The sequence below is a fragment of the Nomascus leucogenys genome, chromosome 24, assembly GCF_006542625.1.
Source record: "Nomascus leucogenys isolate Asia chromosome 24, Asia_NLE_v1, whole genome shotgun sequence".
In the NCBI taxonomy this organism is placed as follows: domain Eukaryota; kingdom Metazoa; phylum Chordata; class Mammalia; order Primates; family Hylobatidae; genus Nomascus; species Nomascus leucogenys.
The window spans coordinates 3,218,703-3,236,605 of record NC_044404.1 but is presented as its reverse complement, the minus strand read 5'-3'; the positions used below and the strand labels follow the sequence as shown (position 1 = coordinate 3,236,605).

Below are 17,903 nucleotides of genomic sequence, written 5' to 3'. Positions count from 1 at the left end.
GCTCACTGCAATCTCCACCTCCCAGGTTCACGCAATTCACCTGCCTCAGCCTTCTGAGTAGCTTGGACTACAGGCACCCGCCACCATGCCCGGCTAATTTTGTATATTTTTAGTAGAGACGGGGTTTCACCGTGTTAGCCAGGATGGTCTCGATCTCCCGACCTCATGATCTGCCCACCTCGGCCTTCCAAAGTGCTGGGATTACAGGCATGAGCCACTGCACCTGGCTCTTCTGCTTTTTTGAGACGGAATCTCTTTCTGTTGCCCAGGCTGGAGTGCAGCGGCGTGATTTTGGCTCACTGCAACCTCCACCTCCAGGGTTCAAGCAATTCTCGTGCCTAAGCCTCCATAGTAGCTGGGATTACAGGCACATGCCACCATGCCCAGCTAATTTTTGTATTTTTAGCAGAGACAGGGTTTCACCATGTTGGCCAGGCTGGTCTTGAACTACTGTCCTCAGGTGATCTGCCCGCCTTGGCCTCTCACAGTGCTGGGATCACAGGCATGAGCCACCACGCCTGGTCGGCAGTTTCTGGCTTTCTGTTTTCTTTTTTCTTTTTGAGACAGAGTTTTGCTCATTGCCCAGGCTGGAGTGCAATGGCACGATCTTGGCTCACCGCAACCTCCGCCTCCCGGGTTCAAGCGATTCTCATGCCTCAGCCCCCCGAGAAGCTGGGATTACAGGCACACGCCACCACGCCCAGCTAATTTTGTATTTTTAGTAGAGATGAGGTTTCTCCATGTTAGTCAGACTGGTCTCGAACTCCCAACCTCAGGTGATCCGCCCACCTCGGCCTCCCAAAGTGCTGTGATTACAGGCGTGAGCCACTGCACCCAGCGTTTATTTTTATTTATTTATTTTTTTTTGAGACAGAGTCTTGCTCTGTCACCCAGGCTGGAATGCAGTGCTGCAATCTCGGCTCACTGCAACCTCGGCTCCCCGGGTTCAAGCTATTCTCCTGCCTCAGCCTCCTGAGTAGCTGGGACTACAGGTGCCCGCCACCACACCTGGCTAATTTTTTGTATGTTTAGTAGACATGAGGTTTCACTGTGTTAGCCAGGATGGTCTCGATCTGATCTTGTGATCCGCCTGCCTTGGCCTCCCAAAGTGCTGAGATTACAGGCTTTAGTCACTGCACTCGGCCCATTTTCTGGCTTTCTAAGGAAGCTGCCTTCAGTTTTGTTTGCATTTCCTGTTGTTTCTCTCAGAGCCATTCTGCCCAGGAGAGCCCTCGCCCGCCATGGGGTCTTCTGTGAAATCAGTTGCCTGACCTGTACCAGGCCCGGGTGTCCTCGGGGGTGTGTCAGCCTCCTGGTGGTGGTCCCAGAGCCAGGGCCTGCCTCTTGGGGTCACCTGAGGTGATGCATGGGAAGTGCTGAGCAGGGCACCTGCCCCTGGGGGGCCATGGATGGTCCTGCCATTGCAGCCATTGGGAACCAGAGGGTGACAGCAGGTGGCCGGCTGACTACCCCACTCAGAGCCACAGCCCAGCTCCTGCCCACTCCCCACAGGGATGAAGCCAGGTAGGGCAGCAATAAGGCTGCCCAGCCTTGGACAGCCTGGGCCAGGCATTGGACCATCCCGGGAGCCAGGTGTCCACCCAACCCCACCTTGGGCTCACACCCAGAGTGTGACAGGGCCTGGCCCAGGTCCCAGGCTAGGGAGACAAGGCTGGCTCTCTCGGGCTCCTTTTCCTGCAGGAGACTCCTGGCGGCCCATGCCCAGCGCCACAGGGACCTTGGAAGCTGAGGGCGCAGCAGCAGGACGATGGGCCCAAAGGAGAGAGGGGCACAGAGGCCTCGACACCCTCAGCAGCCCATGGCCTGGCTCTGAGGACGCATCCACAGCCTGTGGACAGCCAGGGGGTCACTGGTGAGGCCCAGCCTGGGGGGCCGTGTGCTGAATTGAAAAGCCAGTGTGGACACCCAGCCCTGCCACCCTCACCCACTGGACCCTGTCCTGGGGGCATCCTGTGCCACCTGGATTGTGCACTGTGCTGGTCATAGCTGCCCAGGGCTGCAGCCACGCCACGCCACGCCACGCCATGCCAGTCATTCGCCGCCACCTCCCTGTGTGCCCTCGGCACTTTACCGAGCCCGGGACCCCCAGGCCAGAGCTCACTCTTGACTTAGCTGAAGCGGTTATGTGTCAAACAGTTGGGACAGAGCGAGAGCCAGGGACCCGGCCATGGCCTGGGCATCACCAGCATCCTCTGAGGCCCTGGCTGCTGTCCTTTACTTGGCACACAACACTGAGCACCATGAGGTGGGCACAGGGGACACAATGGGGGCAGAAGGATGCTGTCCTTGACCACACGAAGCTTTCAGCCAGCACTTCTCGAAGTGGGGGACCATCCCCGCAGTGCTTTCCAGGGGCCCGAGCCATGGCACTGTTGGTTACAGTGGCAGAACCTCATGAGTCATCACAGCACTGTGGGACCCTGGTGCCAGGGCTGGTTTCCCTTGACATGTTGAGCCAGGTGGCATTACCGCCATATGCAGACCAGAGCGCGCTGAGGCTCAGGGCAGCCTGGGACCTACTGAAGCACACGGTTGGTTGGGGTGGGAGGTCAGGTGAGGGCAGGGCGTGTGTGAGGGCCAGACCTCAGGGGCCCAGTGGTCCCAGGGCAGCGAGGGGCTCCTTCATGCAGGCCCTACCCTTCAGTCACCCATGGCACCTGCCCACAGCCACCTTCCCGCTACTCAGAGGGGCTGCAGGCCAAGCCATCCCAGGGGCCCAGCCCCTCACCTCCTGCTCTCCACCTCTGCATGGATGCCCCTTGCCCCCATCCTCACCCCTCCCCATCAGCAGCAGGATACAGCCCTACCCGCTGTCTAGGGCCACGGCCCCTCGGCCACTCTTCCTGAGAGCAGGGTCTGCCCCACACTGGGCTCCCAGCACCACCCTTGCAGGGAGCCCCCACCCATCCCATTCTCCTGCTTAAGGATTCGAGGGCACAGTCTGAGACCCTGCCAGGGACCCCTGCCAGTGTTCTGCCCTCCTCAGGCCTGAGGGCTGGCCTCCCCGTCCGGGTATCCCCCTCCTTCTAGTGGGACTCCCGGTCACCCTCTCCTTGTCAGGGGCTTGCTGCCTTCCCAGCAATGGGCCGTGAGCTGACCAATGGCTGGCCTGGGCCCGGTGAGGTGAAGCTATGCCAGGCCCTGCCGCTGGCAGGACACAGGTCCCCAGGCCAGGTGCCCCTTGGCACTGTGTTTGGAGGGATGGCTCCCTCTTGGCTGGGGGCACTGCCCTGAGGACCCCTGCTGTCACCCAGGCCCCAAGCGCTGCCCAGAGGCCCTTGCCACAGGCTCCCTGAAGCCCTTGCCCCTCTCGGTGCCTGGGGTCCCATTCCAGAAGTGAAACCGGGCTGGGCCAGCCACCGTGTGGGGGCCTGTGCAGCAGGCGGAGGGGAAGCACGGGGTGGGGCCAGGACTCCAAAAAGGAAGGGAGGAAGGGCAGGGGTGGCCACGGGCACTGGGTCCAGCCCTGCCTCAGGGCCATCCTCAGCACAGCATCCGCCCTGGTCTGTGTTTGGGGGTGGAAGGGAAGCTGGCACTGGGGGAGATGGCACTGCCTCCACCCATCCACCCCTCCAAGGCCCCCAGAGCTGCTCCCAGGGGTCTTGGGTGACTTAGGCCCCTTCCTCTGACATCACGGGCCTGCTGGTGCCTGCCGGTGGGGGAGTGGGGTGGGCCTGAGTCCACATCCTGCTTGGCCAGGCACCCACAGACCAAGTGACCAACACAGCCATCCCAGGCCTCGCCATACACTGCACCACCCCGGCCTTCACTCCCTCCCAGGCCCTGTCCATCCCCTGCCAGTGTGGGAGCCCCAGGTTGCAAAGGCCCGGGGCCCCTCTCTCCTCAAGGCAGGGCCCGGCTGGCTCCTCGTAAGCCTGAGCCGCACTTGGCTTCCCGAGCAGGCCCCTCCCGCCCCTGCCGTCATTTCTGGCAGGCCCTCTGCGTGAGCTCACGCGTTACATAAGGCATGCGAGCTATGTCTTGGGGGAATGAGAAACCCCTACACAGGGCTCTATGTCCCCTCGCCCTCTCCAGCCACAGGCCACCACAAGCCAAGGGAGGTCTGGGCGTGAGAGGTGAGACCCCATGCTCCCCCTGCCCTGGGTGGAGGAAGGGGGTGCCCTGCCACCCTGAGAACAATGGTGTGCGCAGAAGAGAAGGGACTGAAACTCTTTGAAGATATTCCAGGATTTAGCACCCAGGGAGCGGCGGACAGAGACTCAGCCCCACCAGCCTCCGGCATGGAGGGAGGAAAGGGTTCCCCAGGCTGCTCAGGAGAACGTTTGTTGCTGTAGTGGGCAGTCGCCTCCCAACCGGGGGCAGTCACCCCCCCGCCTGGGGACAGTCACCCCCCCGCCCGGGGACAGTCACCCCCCTGCTCGGGGACAGCCACCCTCCCGGAATGGGGCTTCCTTTCTCGGGGCTGGGAATCACCCTGGATCCCTCCCCACTCGGGGTGCTCTTGGGCCATCTGAAGGCTCCTGGGTCATTCTTGGGCCATCTGAGGATTCCTGAGCCCAATGACACTTCTGCCTAGGCTCGCACAGCGGGAGGAAGAAGCCAGGCAAGGTCCCCTCCGCGCCCCGGTGCAGCCTGGTCTGGGAGAGGAGCCCCCAGCGACACCGAGAGCGAAAACGGCAGAGTTTCTCAGAGGTGGCACCAGGCCAGGGGGTCCCTCGTGGCTACAGGGGTTCTCCACAGACTCGGCCATCTGGGGAGAGCAGCCCAGAGCCCTCGGGCCTCCTGCCGTATTCTGTGGCCTGGGACTTGGGACCCACGAGGACACTGGGATGCAGCGGAAGGGAGGTGCAGACAGTGTGTACTGGCGTTTCCGGGGACCAACCTCAGAAGGAGAAGGAGCAGGACGGCCACCTCCTGGCCTGGAGGAAAATCCTGCTTCCTGGCAAGAAAACCACCCCTAGAGGAATAGGACTGGGGTGCAGGACACTTTCTCAGGCAACCGCCTCTTTCCTTCTCCAAAACCGGGGCAGGAAAAGAGCATTCAGGCCAGGCAGCGAAAACCCCAGCTCCGGTCCCTCCCGCCCCAGCAGAGGCCGCCTGGACGCACGGAGTTCCGGCCTGGATGAGACCTGGGAAGCCCAGCGGCTCACAGGCCACGGCCGCTTCCCCTCTCCGAGGAAGGAAAAGTCCCTGCAGCGCGGCCTCGGCTAAGGCTCCAGTGCCCAAGCAAAGGAAGGGAGCGTGTTTGCAGACGCCTCCTGCTGGGAGCCTGCCACACCCGCCACACCCTGCGCGGGGACAAAGCTCTCCATGGCTGTGGCAGGGACACACCGCGTGCGGGTGGCTGCAAGCCAGCAGCCCCGAGCGGCCCCTCCCGCTAGACTCCCAGCCCAGGCCCTGGGTCCTCCAGGCAACGAGAACATGCATGCCTCGCTTTTCAGAGACGCGGGTTCTTGGAACTTACACCCTCTTGGGTTTGCTATTTTTACCCACCCTGAGCCTTCCGGTCTCCATGGCGACGCCTCCAAACAGCAGATTCCAGGCGGCAATGACGTCATCTCTCCCTTTCCTGCCGCCCAGGCCTTGGAGGCACTGCTGCCTGGGGCCGGGGGTGGGGGTGGGGGTGGGGTGGGGGGGCTGCAGGGCTTCCCTGGCCCCCTCCCATACCCACCTCGTGCTCCCCCAAGCAGAGACCCGAGGCCTGTGGGCCACGGCTGGGCCTCTCCTGACTCCAGCCTGCCCATCTGTCCTTGGGGGCAGCGTCCTTCCTTCTCTCGGCCCGTTGGAGCAACTCTGCGGGAGCCCCACAGCAGCCCAGCGGATTGAACGCAAAAGACAGCCACCCTCCTGCTCCGGATGCTGGGAGGAGGCTACAGGCTGGCGCTGAGACAGCAACCTGCCTGGCCTGCGAAACCCCCTGCGGCCCCTACATCAGAAGCTTGCTCTTGGCGCAGTGGCTCATGCCTGTAATCCCAGCACTTTGGGAGGCCTAAGCGGGCGGATCACGAGGTCAGGAGATCGAGACCAACCTGGCCAACACGGTGAAACCCTGTCGCTACTAAAAATGCAAAAAAACAAATTAGCCAGGCGTGGTGGTGGGCGCCTGTAGTCCCAGCTACTCGGGAGGCTGAGGCAGGAGAATGGCGTGAACCCGGGAGGCGGAGCTTGCAGTGAGCCGAGATCACACTACTGCACTGCAGCCTGGGCGACAAAGCAAGACTCCGTCTCAAAAAAAAAAAAAAAAAAAAAAAGCAGCTTGCTCTCGGCCAGGCACAGTGGCTCACACCTGTAATCCCTGCACTTTGGGAGGCTGAGGCAGGTGGATCACCCGAGGTCAGGAGTTTGAGACCAGCCTGGCCAACATGATGAAACCCCGTCTCTAATAAAAATATAAAAAATTGGCCGAGCGCGGTGGCTCACGCCTGTAATCCCAGCACTTTGGGAGGCCAAGGCAGGAGGATCGAGGTCAGGAGATCGAGACCATCCTGGCTAACATGGTAAAACCCTGTCTCTACTAAAAATACAACAAAAATTAGCCGGGCGTGGTGGCAGGCGCCTGTAGTCCCAGCTACTGGGGAGGCTGAGGCAGGAGAATGGCGTGAACCTGGGAGGCGGAGGTTGCAGTGAGCCGAGATCGCGCCACTGCACTCCAACCAGGGCAACAAGAGCGAAACTCCGTATCAAAAAAAAAAAAAAAAAAAAAGAAAAAGAAAAGAAAAGAAACTTGCTCCCAAGAGAGACAGTGACATGGCAGCAAGGGCCCAAGGAGCCCACAGACGGCCACAGCAGGGTATGGTCTATAGCACACTCTGCTAGGCAGCCGCTGTGGTGCCCAAGGGCATCCAGCCCCTGAGAGTGAGGCTGTCATAACACCCTGGCCCCAGGTTGCACAGCTCCAGGGCTCCAGCCAGGGCAAGACAGGCGCTGCAGGGCCCAGCCCCACACCCTGGTCCCAATCAGGCATCTGGATAGGGGCGGCAGTCGCTAAGCCCAGGCCCAGGTCCCCCACAGCAATCGCCAGCTTGCGTCCCTGTCTGGGACCACATTTTACCCAGCTGCCTCTGCAACGCCAGCCTGCAGTCTGCCCTCAGCCCAAACTGAGGATGGGGACACCTGGGGCTGGATGGCCACTGGTGACCAAGGTTGGGTGGGCAAGGCTACCCATTCCCAGAGTCACCCTCCAGGAGAAGAGCCCCAGCCCTGGTGCATGTGTGTGCTCTGCTGTGCATGCAGAGATCCACAGAAATGCCACAAGTCTTGGCAGTGCCTTGCAAAAGGGACTAGTGATGCCTCGAAAGCTTCACAGCCCCCGGAGGGCAGAAGGAGCCCCGAGGAGCCACCCCCACTCAGCTCCCTTACCTGGGGGGTTGCTGGGGTCTCATTGCTGAAGCAGGGCCTGTGACTAAATCAGCCCCACCCCCACCTGGCCTCCTCCCGAAAGCAGGCGTAGAGGGTAGGAGGGCAGGGTCTGGGGTCGGGGAGGTGGCAGGCAGGGCTGTGGACGCTGTGGGGGACTGGAGCTATCAGCACAGGCTGGGTGAAGGTCACAGCTGCCCTCTGTCCCGCCAGCACCCGGATGGGAAAAGAGGACCCTCAGCAGGTGTCCCACTGCCCGACATCACCGCTCCCAGAAACGACACAGAAAGAAGGTGGTTTCGAGGCTCACATTCCTACCCTCCCGCTTGATTTCAGGTGTGAAGTCCCAACTCGCCTCTGTCTGACACGGGCAGGCATACTCGCAGGTCTGGGCACGAGGCAGGCAGGTGAGCCGCCCATCTCCAGAGCCCCCAAAGACCCTGTCACAGACAAGGTGCCTGGAGAGCACAGCCCCAGGGCACCAGGCAAGGCCTTTTCCCCCAGCCCCCCTCAGGACCCGCCCGCCCCCCCCGAGGCTGCATTCCAGGGTGAGGCGCTGGGAAGAGGCCTCTCAAGAGGGGGCCAGTGGGACAGAGGCCCCGTGAGCGTTTCGGTGCCCAGGACAGGTTCTGTGCTCCCTGGATGGAACCTGGCTGCAGCAGGGGTGTGCTTCCACTGAAGCGCCTCCTCCGACAAGCTCTGTCTGGACAGAAGGCAGGAGGGAGGCTGGAAGTCTGGGAGCCTGAAGGGTCCTGGGGGTGTGAGCAGGGCAGGAGGGAGGCTTCACATGGAGGGTGTGGAGTTCCTGGATGAGTGGCCCATAGTCCTGCACAAAGTGGGGTGGCCGAATGCCACCAGCACCAAGCAGCCCCCTGAACTTTGTGAGCCTCGGCCTGCTGCCCTCCTTGTTGACTCAGGCTCCAGCTGTCCCCGCTGAGCCCCACAGGAGGCCGCTGGCCTGAGCTTTGGTCAGCCAGATGTGTCCTGCCCGACAGGGTCCGGGTTCAGGCCAGGGGGCTGGGCCCTGAGGGCACAGGGTGGGTGAGTGTGGAAATGGTTTCTTCTGTGGAGCTGACTACATGCCTCCCTACAGCAAGCACACAGACACACCGGAAAGAGTTCCTGTTTTAGAGAGCTAGCAGTTTCCTTGGGAGAGCATAAAAAATTAAGTCGCCAAATGTTCTATGTTGGATGGGGGTCCATGTTCTTAAAAGGACTAGACCAGGGTAAGTCGAGAGGTGCTGAGTTGGAGGAGAGCTTCCTATGAGGTCCATCTCAGCAGCCCTAAAATGGATGTGAGATAAGCTTTCAGGGCGGGGGCCAGCAGGACAAAGGCCTGGGGACAGGACGGTGCTTGGGTCCCTGCAGGATGCGTGCAGCAGGTGGAGGACTGAGTGGTAAGAGAGGACGTGAGGGGTGGGGTGGCAGAGGGTGGGCAGAGGACACCGTGCCTGTTTGCTGTTGACTTCCAGCTTTGCTCCCCTGGGGGACCCGGCCTGGGGGGCTCTGCTCCAAACCTGGGAGGCTCTTGGCAGGCGAGGGTGGAGCAGCTGCTGGGTGCAGTGAGTGGGGTCCAGGCTTCGTGCCTCGCCCAGCTGTGGGGGCTCCCTGAGGTGCCTGAGTCCATGACTCCCCATCCCTCCACTTCCCTGCTGGGAAAACTGAGGGCCCAACAAGCAGAATCAATGCAAAACAGATGAGGCTATTTTTTTCTGAACATTTTGTTTCCAGTCCCACCCCTAGCCTGGCACAGAGCGGGAGTGACCGGCTGAGGGGAGGGCTCTCGCCTGGCCCGGCCCAAACCCCTCTGGGGCCCCTGGCCGGCCCCTCCCAAGCCTGCCCAGGGACCTGCTGCCCACAGGCCTACCCGCTCTGGCTGAGCATGGGGGTTACATAAACAGGCACATTTGTGACTCCCAAGGGCGAGGCAAGAGGCTGCAGGGACCCAGGTATGGGCTCAGGGTGCTAGGGCCACCTGCACCAGCAGCTGCCCCACAGATGCTGCAGGGAGGGGCCTGGTACTCACCCCCCTCCCAGTACCTTCCGCACGCGGGTCCACCTCCAGGCCAGGCGCTGCCCTGCGGGCTCTTGTCGCCATGAGTAATGTTTAACTTGGAAGGGCCCGTGGACAACTGCAGGGGAGAAGTTAACAACAAGTTTGGATTGCAATCTGCTTGCCAGGAGGGGGACAGAGAGAGGAAGGGAGGGAGAAAGGGTAAAGTTGAAAGGAAGAAAGGAGACCAGAAGGCGGGCTGGGGGACATGCACTCCAGGGAGGCAGGGCTGAGAGGACGCCCCTGGCCTGGGACCCAGGGCCGTGATCTGTGTGCAGCCAAAGCCCTGGGTTCCCAAGAAGCCCAGGCCCCAGGACCAGGTGCCCGTTGTGCCCAGGAGTGGGAGCTCTGAGGCTGACTGGCTGGCAGTCACCCACCCAGGCATGGGGCTGAGCCTCCCATGCCTCAGTTTCCCCTGCAGAAAACACCTGCATTCAAGATGGGCCTTGGGGTCCAGCCCTGGGGCGGAAACACCGCACACATGTGCACACACGTGCAGGCATGCGGGCACACACAGGCTCACATGCCTGCACGCATGCACGCACACACACCCACACGCACACACACACACACAAACGGGTGTTACCAAAACGGCCCCGCCTGAATTGCTGAGGCCTCAACCCAAGGCCGGAAAAGTCCATGACGCTGGAGCAGGGATGAGGTCCCATTCCAGCAGGCTGGGGGAGGGCCGCCGCACTGCAGCCGGGACAGAGCTCTCCCAAACAGAGGCCTCCCGCAGCACAAACCGCGGCCTTTTGTGGGGTCAGTGCCCACAGCGTTGAGCACCACATGCCTGGCTGGGCAGTGTTCCTGCCAGGGTCCCCTTCTCCACTGCAGGAAACACGGCTACTCCTGAGGCTGCGTCTGCTCTGCTGCATCTCCAGCTCCAGCCAGGCATGGTGTGCGTGGCCCCGAGACAGGGAGTTTCCAGTGCGTGAGTGGGAGTCCGGGCCCCGGCTGGGGCCGATGCCGAGTGGGCGACAGGGAAGGAGAGCGCTGGACCAGGGATCAGGAGCGCATGGCTCCTCTCCCGCCTCCATCTCCGACAGCCCAGATGACCTGGGGGCAGCTCCCTGACCTTGCCGGCTCACTGTTCTCACCTAGAAAAGAGGAGAGCGGCTGTGACTGTCCTCAGCCTCTCCCAGCTCCAGTTATCTATCAGACCACGCCCAAGAAGGCTGGCGAAGGGTGGGGGTTCATCCTCTGAAGGATCAAGGGGACAAGACACCCTGGATGCACAGGCCACGTGGGTCTGCCCAGCTCTGCCCCACCAGGACTCAGCTCTGCCAGCAGACCGGGAACCTGCGGCCCCAGCTCCCTTGGGCCAGGCAAAACATCACACCCATCCCTCACCGGCCCAGCCCTCACTGGCCCCCCACTCACCTCCATTCCAGAATATAGCACCTCTCTCTGCCCAATCAATGTTTTTTCACAAATGTGGACTTTGACAGGAAACAGTGCCTTCCTCCCCTGACCTTGCCGTGCTTTCGGGTTTGCCCTAGGCAAGAGAGTCTCCCCTCCTCCTGGACAGAGTGCAGGTCGCTGACCTGAGGCAGGGAAGAAGCTGGCTGCGTGGGGAGCCACACCTCCCAGGCAGGAGGCCGTGGCCCGGGGCTCTTAGGCCAGGGGTCCCAGAGCCCTTTTTTTTTTTTTTTTATTGAGACAGAGTCTCGCTCTGTCGCCCAGGCTGGAGTGCAGTGGCGCAATCTCGGCTCACTGCAAGCTCCGCCTCCCTAGTTCACACCATTCTCCTGTCTCAACCTCCCGAGTAGCTGGGACTACAGGCGCATGCCACCATGCCCGGCTAATTTTTTGTATTTTCAGTAGAGACGGGGTTTCACCGTGTTAGCCAGGATGGTCTCGATCTCCTGACCTCGTGATCCACCTGCCTCGGCCTCCCAAAGTGCTGGGATTACAGGCGTGAGCCACCAAGCCCGGCCCCCACAGCCTTAGTCTCAGAATCACACCCACCTCACGGAAGGTGCTCAGAGCGACCTTTTCCCACTTCTGGGATCCCTGCAACTGTTTTTTCACTGGAGTTAAACAGTTTTGTTTTATACCTCCCAGCCCAGGGCGTCTGTCACAGCTTTCCAATCCATAAGCCCACGAATCGGACTGGACACAGATAAACTGGGACAGGACGCCGGGTGGCAAAGGCCGGGACAACTGGGCCACTCCCTCCAAAAGGTGCCTCAGACGGGGGCTGTGCAGGGCTGCAGGAGACACAGGGGGACCCCGTATGGCCCGTTAGAGACAGGGTCTCCCGGACGGGAGATTTCCTGTAGCCTCTCTTCGTCCTTCACGCTTTGTTTCTCAAGGGGGAAATCGACCATTGCTGCCTTTCCACAGACAGGTGGGTGAGTACCAACAGGGAAGTGAACTGACAGGGAAAGGCCCTGCCCCCCTCCCACGCTAGAGTGGCCATGCGAACGTGATGATGGCGCCCCAATGCAAGGACGCCCCTCTCCTGCCTGGGCTCTAATTGGCACGGCACCTGCAGGCCGAACCCTGGGTCCCCACCCCTGCCGTGAGCTCGGCTCTCAGGTCAGACCAAAAAGGAATGGAGACCTTTTAAGACTTCGGACAGGTGTGCGGACAGGTGGGCCGGCGCCCGGGTAGGGGGCGCAGGCCCGAGTCTCCCAATGCCCTTCCTAGCGTCCCCCTGCGCTTCGCCGGCGATCTGGGCACAGTGGCGGAGGGACTCCGGCGCACATGGGAGGAGGACGGCTCAGCCTTCCAGCCCCCGGGCGCGCCACTGAGGCCTGCGGCGCAGCGGGGGCACCCGCAGAACGCCCGCCCCGGAGCGTGGGCGTACACCGTGCGGCGACGCGCTTGTGGCTTGCATGTGGCGTCCACCTTGAAACGAAGCAGCCTCGACGCTGGAAACTCGCTTCACCCGCCCCTTCGCCGTCCGCAGGCGGCGACTGCATGCTCAGAACCCCCCGCGCGCTTCCCACGCCTCTTGGACGGCCGCCCCGGAAGCGCGCTCGCCCTGGAGGTCGCAGAGCGAGCGGCGCGCGCCGCGCTGGGCCTGTGGACCTGGAGGAAATTGAAGCGGCGAGGTGGCTGGGACGGGCTCCCCCCACGGGGCTCACGGGGACGGCTGCCCCAGGCTGGGCGCGGAGGACAGCCGGGGCCGGGTGGGGCGGGACGTGGGCGGGATCCTGCGGGGCGGAGCGGGGCTTGCTTTTGTGGGTGGTGCCCACGGGGGACGGGGTGTGGGCGGTGCCTGGAAGGACGGTGGCGCTGGGAGGGGCGGGGCACGGGAAGGGCCAGAAGGAGGAGCGGGGGTGGGGGCCCGGAAAGAGGGGCGGGGCGTGGGGGGAGCCCGGGGGGAGGGGCGGGGATTGAGGGGCGGGGCATGGAGAGCTCGGGGGAGGGGCGGGGATTGGGGGCGGGGCATGGGGGCCCTAGGGGAGGGAAGGGGCCTGAGGGGCGGGGCGTGGGGGCGGGGATTGAGGGCGGGGCGTGGGAGGTGCCGTGGAGGAGGGTCCGGCAGAGGGACCGAGGCTGGAGAGCTAGCTCGGGTCTGAGGTGGGGTGAGCGGGCGGCGGGAGGAAACCAAAGAAGGCGGCTGGCTGAGCCTGCAGCTCACTGCTGATTTACCCAGGACCCCGCTCCGGAGGGGTCGTAGCCAGTTTAGCACAAGTCCATCATCCTCTAGTCCTGAAAGCGCTGGGCAGTGGGGTCAGGGGCAGTGGGAGGGAATCCACCCGGCTGACGTCCTGCGGGTTCTCCGGCTCCCGGGAGCTCGGCGGCGGGCGGGGCCCTCAGAGCAGGCCACAGGGCTGTGAGCTGTGAGGGGCGTTGGGGGTCCAAGCTGACGTCCGGAGCGACCGGGATCGCCAAGTCACGCCCCACGTGGCCTGGAGGCTTTTTCCTGGTCCTCCCAATCCCTCAGCCAAAGGCTCTCATTATGTGGAGAAAGGAAGTCACTATTTGGGAGAACTGACCATCCCCAGGGCACGTCCCAGAAGGGGGCAAATCCCTCTGAGGAAGCGCAGGAGATTCACAGGCAGCCTCTATGCGTGCACCTCCATTCAGGATGTGCCAGGACGGCAGACTACGGCTCACGATGCTGGCAGGACCAAAGCCGGGCACCTGGGCCTGGAGACACCGGAGGGACACTGGCCGCACATGCGGGCTGCAGAGATAGTGACCATGGGCAGTCGCAGCCGCTGGGTGTTGGCCTGTGAGGCCGTCTGTGAGGGTCTGTGGAGGCCAGCAAGGGGCTTTCACAGCTGAGAGGCGCGTAGGGACTCGAGATGGCAGGAGCTGGCCTCACCAGCTGTGCAGATGTGAGCTGGCTCTCCCAGGCTGGAGGGGCTGCCCCAGGGTGCTTGGAGAGCCAGGCACTTACTTCACTCCCTGACCCCGACCCCCAGTGGGAGGTCAGTGGGTGCCACTAAGTCCTCCCCAACCCCACCGGGCAGCAGCATACAAAAACCTGGGTTCACATCCAGCTTGGCCGCTCACTGTCATGACAAGTGGACAGATGCCCTGGGCCTCAGTTGGCCCGTCTGTAAGTGGGGCCACTCGACAGCACCTCTGTCACAGGGCTGGGTGTGGGGTGAACAGGCTGGTCCCTGTAGGCAAGTAGTGTGGTGCTCTGAGGCCTGAGGCCAGGCTCCAGGACTGCTCAAGGAACGGGATTTGAGGCAGCTCAGAGAGGACAGGCCCAGCAGCCAGCCCCAGCCTGGTATCTTCCCTCCGCTCACGCCCCAGACGCAGCTGCATCCTGGAGTCCTTCTGAGAAATCTGGGACCTGCCCCACCCCCACCCCAGGCAAGGGGCACCAGCCAGCTCCAGAGCTGCCTACCTTCCCTGACAGGTACACAGGTCAGCGCCAGGCCAACCCCAGAGCGATAACACCTGTGCTGGACTGAGCTGGAGCAGCAGGGTGGCCTGCACAGGTGAGGCTGCCAGGAACAGTCAGTGCAGCTGTGCCCAGGCCTGGGCAGGGCAGCCGCCATGGATGGACCCTGACTGCAGAGGGGTGTCCGGAGAGCCTGCCCCACTATGGAGAAGCCTTAGGGGAAGAAGGCGGCAGAAGGGAGGGCGGGGCTTGTCTCAGCGGCCACTCTCTGGCCTGTCCGGATCCTAGCCATGCCTTGGCCCCACCTGGGCTGCAGGCAAAATGCCTGTTCAGAGATTCTGCTGGGCATCGGGCCACTACTTCCAGCGGCCAGATAGCTTCCTGGGGCCTCAGGACCCTGGGCTGCCCTCTGGCCCCGGAGAAGGTTGCCAGGCCATGGGCAGGGAGAAAAGCAGAAGGGGGATGGGAGGGGGAGGACAGTCTCCAGCCAGTGTCCCACTCAGATGGACAGCACTGTTGTCCAGTCACCAGCTGGCTGGGAGGACGGCTCCCACTGCAGGATGGACCCCAGGGAGGAGGATGGAGCTTCATGTCAGACATCCCTCACACCACAAAGTCGGAAATTGCTCACCCAGAAGTGGGGGTATATGGCACTTTGGGAGGCCAAGGCAGGAGGATTGCTTGAGGCCAGGAGTTTGACGAGACCAGCCTGGACAATATTGTAAGACCCTATCTTTACAAAAAATAAAATTAGCCAGGGCCTGGTGCAGTGGCTCATGCTTGTAATCCTAGCACTTTGGGAGGCCAAGGGAAGAGGATCTCTTGAACTCATGAGTTCAAGACCAGCCTGGGCAACATGGCAAAATCCCATCCCGTCTCTACAACACAAAACAAAACAAAACATTAACCAGGTGTGGTGGCTTGTGCCTGTAGTCCCAGCTACTATGGGAGGCTGAAGTGGGAGGATTTCTTGAGCCAGGGAAGCAGCAGTTGCAGTGAGCCGAGATCATGCCACTAGACTCCAGCTTGGGTAACAGAGGGAGACTCTGTCTCAATAAATAAATAAATAAATAAATAAATAAATAAAAATAAAGAGGTGTTGAGGATTGCTTGAACCGAGGAGGTGGAGATTGCAGTGAATGGAGATTTCGCCACTACACTCCAGCCTGGACAACAGAGCAAGACCCTGTCTCTAAAACAAAAACAAAAACAAAAACAAAAACTGAAATAGGGTTGTTCACTTAGCTGGGGCTCATGGCAATGGGGTCCGGGGGCACATATGGAGGGCATAGCTGGAAGGAACAGAGGCCACCTCCTCCTCGGGCACCTGGTAGGGGAGAGCAGCCCTGGGCCAAGGCCACACAGTGCTGGGGTTTGCAGGACAGCCTGGAGTCTGCACAGGGGCCTCCTGGAGCCTGGTTCTCCGAACAGTCCCTGAGGGAGCACCCAGAGGAAAAGAGAAACAGAAAATCAGGCCCATTTTTGGGCCATAACTTTCAGGCCACAGGCCCATTTTTGGGCCATAACTTTCAGGCCACTTTCTCTTTTTCTTCTTCTCCTTTTTTTTTTTTTTTGAGATGGAGTCTTGCTCTGTCGCCCAGGCTGGAGTGCAGTGGCGTGATCTTGGCTCACTGCAAGCTCTGCCTCCCGGGTTCATGCCATTCTCCTGCCTCAGCCTCCCAAGTAGCTGGGACTACAGGCGCCCGCCACCACGCCTGGCTAATTTTGTATCTTTAGTAGAGATGGGGTTTCACCATGTCTTTCAGGCTGGTCTCGAACTCTCGACCTCACATGATCCACCTGCCTCGGCCTCCCAAAGTGCTGAAATTACAGGCATGAGCCACAGCACCTGGCCAATTTTTCTTTTCTTTCTCTCTCTCTCTCTTTTTTTTTTTTTCGAGATGGAGTCTCGCTCTGTCACCCAGGCTGGAGTAAAATGGCGCAATCTCGGCTCACTGCAAGCTCTGCCTTCTGGGTTCAAGTGATTCTCCCGCCTCAGCCTCTAGACTAGCTGAGACTACAGGTGCCCGCCACCGCGCCCGGCTAATTTTTGTATTTTTTAGTAGAGACGGGGTTTCACTATGTTGGCCAGGCTGGTCTAGAACTCCTGACCTCAAGTGATCTGCCCGCCTCGGCCTCCCAAAGTGCTGGGATTGCAGGTGTGAGCCACTGCGCCCGGACAATTTTCCTTTTCTTACAAGAACACTGCTCACATTGCATTCAGGGCCAACCCTAATCCAGTATCACCTCATCCTGATTTGATTATATCGGCACAGACCTTGCTTCCAAGCGAGGCCACTTTCTCAGGTACTGGTGGGCATGCGTCTTCGGAGACACTGCTCAACCCACAGCGCTCCTCCAGCTTGGTTTCTGTGACTTGTCTTTCCCAGAGGAGGGGTGCCCTGAGAGGTCTCCACTTCCTGACCCGCTTCTTGATGCCGCGCACTCTGCGAGGCTTCCCAAGGAACAGAGCACACAGGACCGCCCTCCTGGGCAGACCAACCAGCATCTGAGCTCACAGTTTCCCAGCAGGGCAGTGGGGTGCAGAGAGAAGGCTGGGCTGGGCTGGGGTGGGGAAGCTTCTCTGGGGAGGGATGTCAGAGCAGGGTCTGGGGCTGATAAAAGCCCACCCCTGGGTGGGGGCTGAGTGGGGCAGGGGGCTGAGCCCGACATGTGGGGATGGAAGACAGGCTGTGGGAGGGTGTGAACTGGAGACTGCTTGAAGGGGTGCTGGGGACTCTGAGAGAGGGCGGCTGGCCCTGTCTGGTCAGGGATGCTGGCCCAGACACAGGCCATGGCTGGGATGGGGTTCAGAAACAGGATCGCTGTCTCTCCCGGGCCAGGGCCCGCCCCAGCTGCTCCTGGCTTTCCGGTTCTTGGGGTCAGGGACGGGCCTGTGCCATGACCCCACCACCGAGGCTGTGAGGAGGCTGCGGATGCCCAAGGGCACCAAGGCACACCCCTACTCTCGCACCCCGTGTGTGGGCCCAAGCACCTGCTCTGCTGCCCCAAAGATCTGGCGATGTTTCCCAGGCAACTGTCTCTCACAGCCTGTCTGCCTGGCACTCCCGTATCCCATAAATGCCACCACATCTGGCTATGGGCGGGCGTGCCTGCCTGGCATCCACGGGCCAGCAGGTGTGGCGTAGCACAGCCCACTTCCTGGCTGCGTCAGAAGGCTGCCCGGGCCTTTTGGCTGTCCTTGCCAGCAGGCGAGCACTGCCAGGGCACCGTGCGTGGGTGCTGGGCCATTTTGTCACGTGGGAAGGGGTGGAGGCAGCCCAGTGCCTTCAGCATGTGCCCAGGGTGCCTGTCGGCTACAGGTCTCACTTGGAAATTGGGAGGGTGCACGGCCACCGGGCTGCTTAGGCCTGCCAGCCTCGGGGCCCATCACCGCTGTCTTAGCCTGATTTGCAGGGTGTCAGAGCTGGGCAGAGACGATCATTTGGGTGACTCTGAGGATGCCAGTGGCTGGGACACTTGTTCTTTCGCGGTGGAAGGAGTTGGAGAGGACTGGCTCCCTGACCTGCGGCCAGCCTGGCTTCTGAAACCAGCTCAGTGGGCTGGGGCCTGATTCATCATCCATAAATGCGTCCTTTTATGCCACAGAGGGTAAGGGGCCTCCTGGCCCACCGGTCTGCAGGTGCGGGAGTAGGAGATGGGCGGCTCTGATGCCCCCACCCACTCGAGCACCTT

At 61.6% G+C, this 17,903-nt stretch overlaps 1 protein-coding gene across 1 annotated transcript; it reads left to right on the top strand.

The window, feature by feature from the left end:
• Positions 1-4,541: 4,541 nt before the first annotated feature.
• On the top strand, positions 4,542-5,193 carry LOC101178876. The gene is given in 4 exon segments (XM_012498391.2): positions 4,542-4,624; positions 4,626-4,655; positions 4,657-4,790; positions 4,793-5,193. Coding segments are annotated over 4 exon segments (648 nt in total).
• The last annotated feature ends 12,710 nt before the right edge of the window (positions 5,194-17,903 follow it).